The sequence below is a fragment of the Toxorhynchites rutilus genome, chromosome 3 (assembly GCF_029784135.1).
Source record: "Toxorhynchites rutilus septentrionalis strain SRP chromosome 3, ASM2978413v1, whole genome shotgun sequence".
Lineage (NCBI taxonomy): Eukaryota > Metazoa > Arthropoda > Insecta > Diptera > Culicidae > Toxorhynchites > Toxorhynchites rutilus.
Window position 1 is genome coordinate 76,774,070 of NC_073746.1, and position 11,455 is coordinate 76,785,524.

The 11,455-nt window shown below is 39.3% G+C and overlaps 1 protein-coding gene across 1 annotated transcript; it reads right to left on the reverse strand.

The window, feature by feature from the left end:
* Nucleotides 1–10,696: 10,696 nt before the first annotated feature.
* On the reverse strand, nt 10,697–11,417 carry LOC129777718 (NADH dehydrogenase [ubiquinone] iron-sulfur protein 6, mitochondrial). Its single transcript, XM_055784161.1, has 3 exons — nt 11,202–11,417; nt 10,928–11,107; nt 10,697–10,869 (listed from the first exon to the last, which is right to left on the reverse strand). The coding sequence occupies exons 1-3, from the start codon at nt 11,325–11,327 to the stop codon at nt 10,801–10,803; spliced, it is 375 nt and encodes a 124-aa protein (XP_055640136.1). The 5' UTR covers nt 11,328–11,417; the 3' UTR covers nt 10,697–10,800.
* Between the last annotated feature and the right edge of the window lie 38 nt (nt 11,418–11,455).

Below are 11,455 nucleotides of genomic sequence, written 5' to 3' on the forward strand. Positions count from 1 at the left end.
AAGTGTAAAAACGTTTTGTTCGTTCTGATTTTATATCTGTACACAAAAAAAAAGAATACATTTGTTCTGAATCGTAACATCTTAACCAAGACGGGTCTATGGTACTAGGTGAGGCCGTTTCGTCACTAAGTTGGTTAGTGGAGCGGTATATGAAAACAGTACGGAAGAAAGCAGAAGGGGAATTATTTCCTTGAAGCGTGAAAGAGACAGACTGATCACGAGCGAGCTCCGGCACAAGCGTATTGTGTTTTGTTTACAAACAAAACACAGTAGATTTCCAAGATGGCTGAAGAGTGGTTTTAGCAAGTTGGCCCACCTTAGGGTATACTTCTACGCGTCTTAATCTTAACTATGCTATATAAAACCTTCAAGTTTATGCAAAAATGATCTATTCTTTTTTAGAATTGGGCTACCTTGGGTCGACACTCGATGCTCGATAGAAAAACTTTTGGTAAATTTGTTTTTCATGGTAAATCGATTTCAATCTCACCATAGACAAGCTGAAAAAGTTTATGAAACACTAGCTAATCTGGCGCAATTCATCTCGCTCAAAATATATTTTTTTAAATTGACACTAGAAAATTCATGTTTTCTCACTAAGCGATCGTTCGTGGTTCAAACCCGGATATATTAATCTTCAATTAGGCTTTATTCATGGGTAGAGGCGAATGAACCTTGTAATCTGAAGCCTCAGGGAAACAAACAATCAAAAATTTCACGATGACAAAAGTAAAGTGTTTTTCGATTTTCGGTTTTCAAAAAACTCAAAATTTGACGACTGTGCGACACTAGTAAATGAAGTCCGATTGAGCTGATATTTTGCATAGGGTAGTTTTTCGTGGGAATCAACATTTTTAATCAAACGACAACCGAAAATGTCGTCAAAAGAAGTAATGCTTTTGTCTCAGTATCATTTGCTAACTTTTGTATATCAGTCTACTTGGTTACTTTTTTTCTTAGTAATCAACGGAGACTTTTGTCTCGGAGTCATTCACTCGCTTTTTTCGAAACAAACTTCAAAACCTCAAGGTAAGTTTAATGAAATACGCTACATAACAATGACAATAAGAATAAGCATTGAATAAGCTATCAAACTTTGTTCAAAAGTAAGTTACGAATTTTAGTTTCCTCCGAAATGATTGTGAAGACATTTGAAGACATTTTCCGAACCATGTGAAGACATTTGATAAAATCACCTGGTATCCCTGTCTCACGCGTCGTAAAAAGAAAAGCAAAAATCACTATTTCATATAACAACTCAATCACAATTGACGAATTTACGCAAAGCTGAATCAGCTCATGCGACACCTACATTAGAACTCAGAACTACAAACGTGAGGGTGCTTGTTTATTTTACGCACTGAAAAGCAAGATTCGGTGGTGATTATTCATTTTATTTCAATTTAGATTCATTTCAGCCATTGAATGTCGTCAGATAGATGTTATAGATATTTAAGTGGAAGTTAGCATTTAGAGCTCGACAGTCATTCTCTAGACAAAAACTGTCTTCGACAAAGTTGTAACATACGATAGAGCGCTCATTTTTATGTTATCAAAAATAGGGTGACCAAAATTGTCGATGAAATAAAAAAAATCTAACTTTCTTATCTTTATAGATAGAGCTAAACATAGTTCGACAATGTTGTAGTTCTAGCTATTTGAGACATCTTTGTTGAGCAAAGTTTTTTTTCTATCTCTTGAAATAACCGATACAGCGCCTTTTTTCCATGTTACACTAGGGTCACCATGAAAAAAACTGTTTTTTTTCTCTAACTTTTATATGTCAATTTCTACATACAAACTGTTTTGAGAAGACTTTTAGAACTTACTAATACAAAGATTTTGCGATGCAGGACTTGTCAATATCTCAACTTCGCTCAAAGTTATTGATATTTTTTCCCAAAAAACACACTCTTTTCATTTGTTTGTCATTCTTTCTGGGGCAAACATAAAAAATGTTTGTTGACGGAATTTGAAAGAACAAATTCCTCTCTATATAATACGTGATTATCAAAACTATGTTATTTTTTGTTTTGTGAGGGGTCAATGAGAGTAGCTCAGTTAGCATCTGGCATCACTTTATGGAAAGGAATTAATATCACATCTGGCAACACGCTTCCTCCGTGGTCGGGCACTTGATTGACAAGTCCTCTTTCGATACTCAACTGAGCACGAGTTAAGAGTGCAATATTAAGCTCCAATTGACCCAGTGATTCCCGTAGTAAATTCAGGACACACATTTTGGCGATCCTTCCAGGAGACCAATTATGGCTAATTTGACTATAAGAAAATCAATTTAAAAAAGTTATTTACGGGGATCACTGGGGTCACGCTCAGAAAGACATCTTATAACAAAGTAAGGTTATTTGCGTATTTCTGAGAATAGAAAATTCGTATTCAATGTGATGATTCAGCATATTTTATCTCTGGATCGGTCGATATGACTCCAGAAAACATGATTATGCCTGATCATATACGAGGTGGTTTGTTTTCACCCTCGTTGGTAGACCGCGGAGGTTACCATAGAAGAAACACTGGATTGGTCGGGATGACTCCAGGAAGCATGATTTGAACTGATCATATACGAGGTGGTCTGTTTTCACCCTCGTTGGTAGACCGCGGGGGTTACCACAGAAAAAAATACGGAGTCGGGATGACTCCAGAAAATCGCGAGGAGGGTTGATTTCACCCTCGATCGCATCATTCATCACTGAAATAAAGATTTAAGATGATTGTAACGATTGCGAGGTAGTTGACATTCACCCTCAATGGTAGACCACGGAGGTTGCCACAAAAACATAATCTGATTGATTGACGATAACTACTAGCTCTGTTAAAAGCCCTCGATCAAGAGAGATTTCTAATATTGTGATATAACTTGGATATTATAGGTTACGAGTTCGCATCCAATCTTGGATCATGGAAGGCAAATACGTGCGAGCCACCAGCAGCTCCGATAGTGACCACGACGAATTGTCTCATAATGGAGAAGCCGGCGAAACCTCGATGCGTCCGGAAGACAAGGACATGGAAGTCAGCGATAGTAGCAGCTGCTGTGAGAGCGGCCAAAGTGATGCTTCAGACCGCGACGAGAGTTTTGATTCCAGTTCTGACATTTCCGACAGCCATAACGTTTCGGAGACTTCGGACGCATTGTTGGACGACGAGGAACAACATTTAAATACGGTGAATACACAAACTGCAATCCTCGAAAAATCACCGGAGAAACCAACATCCACGCCAACTAACGCAAATCTTGAGCTAGCCACAAAATCGAACGACTCGAGAAAGTCATAGGAGCGTTTTGTCAGAGCTCAAATGCTAAAGGGATTGCGTAACATGGACTTGAGAAAAACCGCGAGAATCTACAATTATGACACAAACTTCATTGTGCAATCCGTAACGAGGGAGGAAGCTTATGAAGCAGAAACGGCACAGCCGAGTGGTTCCGGAATTTCAGCAGTGCATCACGGCAAGTCCACGGACTTGCAACGAAAGCGTAATAGAGATGATCGAGAAGTTAGAAACCAGCCGAAGCGGTTCCGCAGATCGGACAAGCGACCCGACGCACGCTACAACCGTTGTAACCGTTGCTACCGTCTTGTTCACAGAAGTGGGGCACGGGCACGGCACGGGATAAGAACTGTAACGGGTGCGGTGAACGAGGACATTTCTTGGCAGTCTGCCGAAAGCGACGTGTGAATAGTCTTCAAAACGATCCGGCCCGTGAAAATCCCCCTGGTTGGACCGCTGAGGAAGAGGAGGACATGAAGGTATTAAACAAGTGAAGCTTGTGAATCTGTTATAGATAATCTTCGAAAATTTTAAGTTTGATAATGCTTACCGGTTATTGATACTATGGATAATTGCTATGAAATCGATATCATATCAAATTGGCTGATATCATTGATTATGTAGGGGTCGATACGAGAAGGATTTGCAGTATTTTTAGCGCAAAACACTTTTTTCATCGTTTACGTAGTTGAAAAAAAAAATTAAAATTACAATACTTATAACAAGCCATTGCTCGTAATATACATAGCACATTGTAAAATGATGATTTTCTAACCTTTTCAGCGTGGAAAGAATACATGAAACCGGGAAATTTGAAGATAAATTCTGATTTGTCTAGAAAATTTGAACATCCTCATTTTACTCGCTGCGCCATCTGGTTGTAAATCCAACGTAAATTCGTCAATTGAGTTGTTTTATGAAATAGTGATTTTTGCTTTTCTTTCTACGACGCGTGAGTTTCTCAAACCTCAGAACAAACAATCATAACAACAAAACAAACATCCCCGTTTGATAACCACCGGTGCGAAAAAGAAAGTACCGTTCTGAATCATATTTCGGACGCTTGAGGCATATGATGCAGAAAACAGATCTAAACTTAATGCACAGGTGCACCCGTGGCCGAGTGTTAGCGTCCCACATTATCATTCCGAGTGTTCGGGTTCGATTCCCGTTCTGGACGGTGGATTTTTCGCCAAAGAAATTTCCTTCGACTTGCACTGTGGTCACGCGTATTCTAGAGTTTGCCCCTCGGAATACATTCAAGGCGTGTTATTTGGCTTAAGAAATCTCAATGAAGTATTAATAAATGACGCTAGTTAATGCATACGTTGAAACGGCAAAAGTTCCACAGGGAACGTTAACGCCATTCAAGAAGACAGGTATTATTCGGTTGATATTTTTAATAAATTAGTTCAATATGCTTTGAAGCTTTCTACTTTGGTACCTATTTGATTGAAAACATAAAAAAATCATCGAATAAAATGCTTTTCAAATGAAGCGAATAAGAATCAAACTTCGGACACTGAATCAAATTTCGGACACTTTATTTTGTAATTTTTTTGGACGAAAATTACATTACACTTGATTATATGCTATAGTCAACTGCGAAACATTTACCAAGCAATCACAATAAACTGTTATCGATGATGAGAACTGATGAAACACGGGAGAAATTTAAATATTTATGAAAGGGTAAATTCTACGTGCTCACGCTAAGCAAATGTCAAACACAAACGATAATGAGTAGTGTTGTCAGATTTTTATCGATTATGTTATAATCCAAATGTAGTTCTCATATGAAATAATAGTGAAATCAAGGGATTACTCTAAAGAAGCAATTGTGATATTTATTTTATAGTTATATCATCAGTGCATTAAGAATTTTAAGATATTAGAACAAAGTGTCCGAAATATGATTAAGAAAAGTATTAAAATGGCAACCATGATAACGACCGGTGCAAAAATGGGTTGCTATCTAAAAAAGCAACGACTAAAATTGTCAAATTACCAACGCTTATAGCAACCCACCGGTGGAGATGCCCTAATATGTTCGAGAAATCATAAAAATGGAAACTCAAAAACACGAGCTTCAAAATCGTTCGTTCCGACCGTGTATCTGCGGTTAGTGATGTCTAAATTTTTCATTTATTCGATTATCGATTAATCGTTGGGGCATCTTTCAATATTCGATTCGTATCACCATGTCATTCTGGTCGCGGGGTCTATCGGGTTGTCGATGTTAGATGGTTAGATAAAAATGTTTTTTTTTTTTTTTATTAATCCGATTATTTTTACAGGCTCAGTTACATAAGTTTAATGGAGCCAAACTCTTAACTATATTTCAACTAGCATATATCAACATGTTGTTTCCTTAATTCTATGGTTAATGAAATAGGAAACCGATTACTCGCGGTCGACTCGAGTTTAGAAGGGTGACACATTTTCATTAGGAAAAGGATGGGATGTAAGGAGATGTGTGTTTACACTCGCACTCACATTCACATTCACATTCACATTCACATTCTCATTCACACTGACACTTCACACTCAATTCTTAAAACTATCCTTACATTTAATATGTGTTTACAATTTAACTTATTCTAATGTTAGTAGGAAGGGAACCGATAGCTCGCGAAGGACGAAAAGGAGGGGAAAAGGATGTATGAACAATCACACTCGAAGATCGATAGCTTTAAGGAAAACATATATTTGGGACATGTAATCAAGGTCTAACCGAGCCAACACATCTCTCACCGGCACATTGGACTGCTTTCCTCCAGCCCGAAGGGAGTTTTCTAAATTCGATCTGGCGACAAAATACAACTCGCACGACCAAACAACGTGTTCGATGTCGTGGTAACCATGGCCACAACCGCAGAGATTGCTGTCGGCAAGATTAAAACGAAAAAGCAGCGCGTCTAACGAACAGTGATTGGACATGAGTCGGGAGAAGGTGCGAATAAAGTCCCGACTCAAGTCCAGACTTTTGAACCACGGATTGAGGCTAACCTTAGGGATAATTGAGTGGAGCCACCGGCCCAATTCATCTTCGTTCCATTTGCGTTGCCAGTTAACGATGGTATTTTTACGAACTAAAGAATAAAATTCATTGAAGGTGATTTGACGCTGATAAATTTCGCCTTCAATTGCACCTACCTTTGCTAATGAGTCAGCCCTCTCATTACCCGGAATTGAGCAATGTGAAGGGACCCAGACAAAGGTAATGACATAACAGCGTCTGGATAAAGCACTCAAAATTTCTCGTATTCTCTCAAGGAAGTACGGTGAGTGCTTTTCCGGCCTCACTGAACGGATAGCTTCGACAGAGCTCAGACTATCCGTTACAATGTAATAGTGTTCAACAGGTCGTGAGGCGACGCTGTCCAGCGCCCAGTGTATTGCTGCCAATTCAGCAATATACACTGAGCAAGGATTCTGAAGACTGTGTGAGGTGCTAAAAAAATTGTTGAACACTCCAAATCCTGTGGACTCATTCATAGAGGACCCATCAGTAAAGTACATATTATCACAATTGACACGCCCATACTTAGCTAAAAATGTTGGATATTGGCGATCTAACGTACAAATCTACACCTAGCCAGCGCTGCGGTGAAAGTGATGATGGTTTTAAATTTTGCCATGTGAGCTTATGGAAGGTTTGTAGTTCTTTCCATAAATTTCAATGTTATAATCATCAAATAAGATTGCGATTAGTTTTTAAGAAATTTAATTCTGCGCATTTTTATATATAACATGTTATTTTCTTATCTCTTTCAGTAGTGAAAATTGTATAAATATTGACAATGGTTGAATCAAATACGGAAATTCGAGAGCACCATCAAAAACAAGTAGAAAAATGCATGGTTCTTCCATGTGGGAACTACATTGGAAAGTCCGGAAGTAAAATATACGTGATTTGTTTTTGAGTTTTAGGTTACCATATCATCATTTTCTTAGTTCAAAAACAAAATCCAGGTGGCTCACTGATCGTTTACGTTTTGCGTTAGATCGCCAATAGAAAATTAAATAGCCTAATTCTTAGCCTGAAAATGCATTAACCTTGAAAAAAAATCGTTCTTTCATTAATCGCGATTACAGTGACAATTATTCGATTTATTCATATTTTGGTTTCAGATTATTCGATATAAAATTAATCGATTATAATTTCAGATATTCGATTATTCGAATTAATCGAACGATTAACCGACGTCTCTAGCTGCGGTTTGGTTTTGCATCTATGAGAACATTGAAAAAATAAAAGATTCTGTATCTTTATGTATACACAATCACAATCACAGAAAAAAAAAGAAATTCAGTAATTAAGTCTTCAGCAAACACGCTTGGCGGTTCTGAATAAAATCAGAATTATTAAATTTAAAATACTGTTGACTGCTCGCTGAATAGAGCGATATTGTTATAGAAATGGTAAATGCCAAATTTTTCACTCTCACACGCTGAATTTCTCGTGCTAATAGACCATCAAAACGTGTGAATTTCGTTTAGGGAATGATTGATATTTTCCGACTGTCAACATTATTTTTTATCAATATCTCGCTATAAATCAAAACGCTAAAAAATTCGTGTCCAAAAACGCGCGTGAAAGTGCATGCGCGTGCGTATAGACAGTGGGGATAGTAGACAGTGGAGAATAGAGAGTAAGAGGAGAGAGAAGAGAGAAAAAAGTAGAGAAGAGCGTAGAGAGTATAGAGTAGAGAGTATAGATTAGAGAGTACAGATTAGAGATTAGAAAGTAGAGAGTAGAGAGTATAAAGTAGAAAGTGTAGAGTAGGATGAAAGAGTGAATAGCATAGAGCAGAAAGTAGAGACAAGACAGAAGAGAGGAGAGTAGAGAGTAAAGAGCAGAGAGTAGAAGGTAGAGAGAAGAGAGTAGAGCGTAGAAGAGAGAGATGAGAGAATAATGTAGACAGTAGAGAGTAAAGGGCAGAGAGCAGAGAGTAGAGAGCAGGGAGCGGAGAGTGGAGACTAGAGAGTAGATAGTAAAAAGTAGAGTAGAAAATGAAGAGTAGAGAGTAAAGAGCAGAGAGTAGAGAGTAGAGAGCAGAGAGCAGAGAATAGAGAGTAGAGATAGAAAGTAGGAAGTAAAAAGTGTTCCTTCAGCTGGGTGTTCTTGCTGCTGTAAAGAGAAGAGATAAGAGAGTAGAGAGAAGAGGAGAGAGAGTAAAGGGTGTGTCACATCAAATTGCATCACGGAAAAAACGCTGTAGAAATTCGCCCAGTAGACCGATCCTTTTGAAAATTTTAGACAGTAAAATAAAAACTATTAAACAACTTTTGGCATTTTCTTTTTATTCATACTTCGAGCCCAAGCCCGTATGCTCGCACCTTCCTCTTTACCCCGTCCATAAGGTTCTGTACAACGTCAGGTTGTAGTTTTTTTTTAACAGAAATCCATTTTCTCTTGAAGTCCGCCTCCGATTTGACAACTTTTGGGTTCTTCCGTAGGGCCTGCTTCATAATCGCCCAATATTTCTCTATTGGGCGCGTTGGGCGGGTTCATTTCCTTTGGCACGAAGGTGACCTCGTTGGCTTCGTACCACTCCAACACGTCCTCTGAATAGTGGCACGAAGCGAGATCCGGCCAGAAGATGGTCGGGCCCTCGTGCTGCTTCAATAGTGGTAGTAAGCGCTTCTGTAGGCACTCCTTAAGGTAAACCTGCCCGTTTACCGTGCCGGTCATCACGAAGGGGGCGCTCCGCTTTCCGCAAGAGCAGATCGCTTGCCACACCATGTACTTTTTGGCAAACTTGGATAGTTTCTGCTTGCGAATCTCCTCCGGAACGCTGAATTTGTCCTCTGCGGAGAAGAACAACAGGCCCGGCAGCTGACGAAAGTCCGCTTTGACGTAGGTTTCGTCGTCCATTACCAGGCAATGCGGCTTCGTCAGCATTTCGGTGTACAGCTTCCGGGCTCGCGTCTTCCCCACCATGTTTTGCCTTTCGTCGCGGTTAGGAGCCTTCTGAACCTTGTATGAACGCAGGTCCTCCCGCTGCTTGGTCCGCTGGACGAATGAACTTGACAAATTCAGCTTATTGGCGACATCCCGGACCGAACTTCTCGGGTCACGTCTAAACTGCTTAACTATGCGCTTGTGATCTTTTTCACTGACGGAGCATCCATTTTTGCCGTTCTTCATCTTCCGGTCGATGGTTAGGTTCTCGAAGTATCGTTTTAGTACTCTGCTGACCGTGGATTGGACGATTCCCAGCATCTTACCGATGTCCCGATGTGACAACTCCGGATTCTCGAAATGAGTGCGCAGGATTAATTCACGACGCTCTTTTTCGTTCGACGACATTTTTCCAAATTTGCGAAAAATTGACAGTGAAGCATGGCCAACGTGATCTATACACTCTTATCTGATTATAAGCGAAAGCTGAAGATGTAATTCCTACAAATTAAATTTCTACAGCGTTTTTTCCGTGATGCAATTTGATGTGACACACCCTTTAGAAAGTAGAGACTAGAGAATAGAAAATAGGGAGTTGTTTCGGCAGTTACGGAACGTATTTTCGAAACACTGGATTCTTTGCAGCGACTGTATTTCAAGCAATCTTTAAAGCTAAACTTTTTAAATAATTTCATTCATCCGTATTCATTCAAAAGTAGAGAGTAGAGAGATGAAGGTATAGAGTAAAGAGTAGAAAGTTAAAAGTTAAAGGAGCAACAATTGAACGCAGAGAAAGAGTAGAAGAAAAGAGACATAGAGACATTTGGAGTTAGAAGAATATTTAAGAAAAAAAAGTTGCGAGAGTCTGTTCGAGTGCAAAAGCATCGCTATTTCAATAACTTCGTGTGGTCAATCCCGAAAATATGGTACTGCGCTGCTAGTAGTTAAACAAATAATACTTACGTAAAAAAAATTGTAATCTATTGATGTAAACATCTCTGCGATTTATGATTAAATGAACGAGTTATATCGTGCGATCTTCCTTTTTTCGTTATAGGTTTTTTTTTTATATTTTCACTACTACTCCTACGTTACAAAGTATTTCTGATTTCTTAGAGCGGACAGCTCACATAAATGCTACCGAAAAAACACCAAAAAAGTTGAAATGGGGAACATGAGGGAAAACCACGAAAATCATCAGGGCAGCCCAATAAAATCCTGATTAAATTCTCCGGGCATGATTTGAGTAAAAGGTTTGCTACAGCGCATACCACAAATCTATAAGCGGGGTTTCGGGTCATGCAATGCCGTTGAAACAATATATTGCGTCCAAATGCAACGAGTCAAACGTCTAACGAAAAAAAAAAACAAAATTCAAAGCCGAGCCTAAAGTTTAATCTAAAAATTGAGGCATCGGATTGTTTTGAAAATGTTTCGTGAAATACTTATGGAAAGAAATAAAAACCAAAACTAAAGGCAAAATGAATATTCTAGTAAGGTTCAAACAATATCTATATTTCAATTATTTATTCGTGGACAAATGTGTAAGGACGGTCATCCGCATTTGCCCTGAAGCTAATATGCCACTAGCTGTTGCTTCAATGATGATGGTCTATCTTCTGGAATCGCAGTCCACAGTAACCGCAAGCATGTGCTCCTGGCTTATCCTGAAACAGTGTGATTTGAATACTTTCTCATCCCCTTCTGTCAAAGCCTGCTACTCACTAGATTAATATAAACTTTCGGATGTCCAAGCGCCGGTTCAGTGCCACCATCGCAATACACAACCCTTTTATCGGTTTGGATGATAGGTGTCTCATCGATCAATTTGATGGCCCAATTCTCGTTCACCACCTTGGTTGCATCCACAAACCGGGCATTTCGGTAATCCTTCTCGTCGTAGAACTGTTGTCATAAAAGCAGTAGCTTTTGTTTAGATTCGTCTTGCGTAATCGATTGTATGGTGCAACCTCGCAATACCGAGACAATCCATAGTTACCTGTCCAGTGTGAGTAATTTCATCCTTGATAGCGGTACAGCGTGCACCCAGAGCTTGGGTGGCGATGCTTCGAGTGCCAGCCGAGCCGAGCAAACGGCACGATGAAACAAGCATCCGACAAGCCATTTCTGCTCCGAAGGAAGATTATTTTGATTTTGCAGCTGGCGAGGAAAATCGTTCACTCTAATTTTGACAGCACGATCAATTGACAGACGATGTTTCAGTTCAGTGGAGCCGCTACCAAAAGTTTTGAC

What these genes read in the sequence shown, in the direction of transcription:
- LOC129777718 (XM_055784161.1), bottom strand. Translation starts at nt 11,327, where the DNA reads ATGGCTTGTCGGATGCTTGTTTCATCGTGCCGTTTGCTCGGCTCGGCT. An exon ending in AAATTACTCACACTGGACAG is followed by an intron (nt 11,108 to 11,201) that starts GTAACTATGGAT and finishes TTATGACAACAG; the next exon opens with TTCTACGACGAGAAGGATTA. An exon ending in CGAAAGTTTATATTAATCTA is followed by an intron (nt 10,870 to 10,927) that starts GTGAGTAGCAGG and finishes ACACTGTTTCAG; the next exon opens with GATAAGCCAGGAGCACATGC.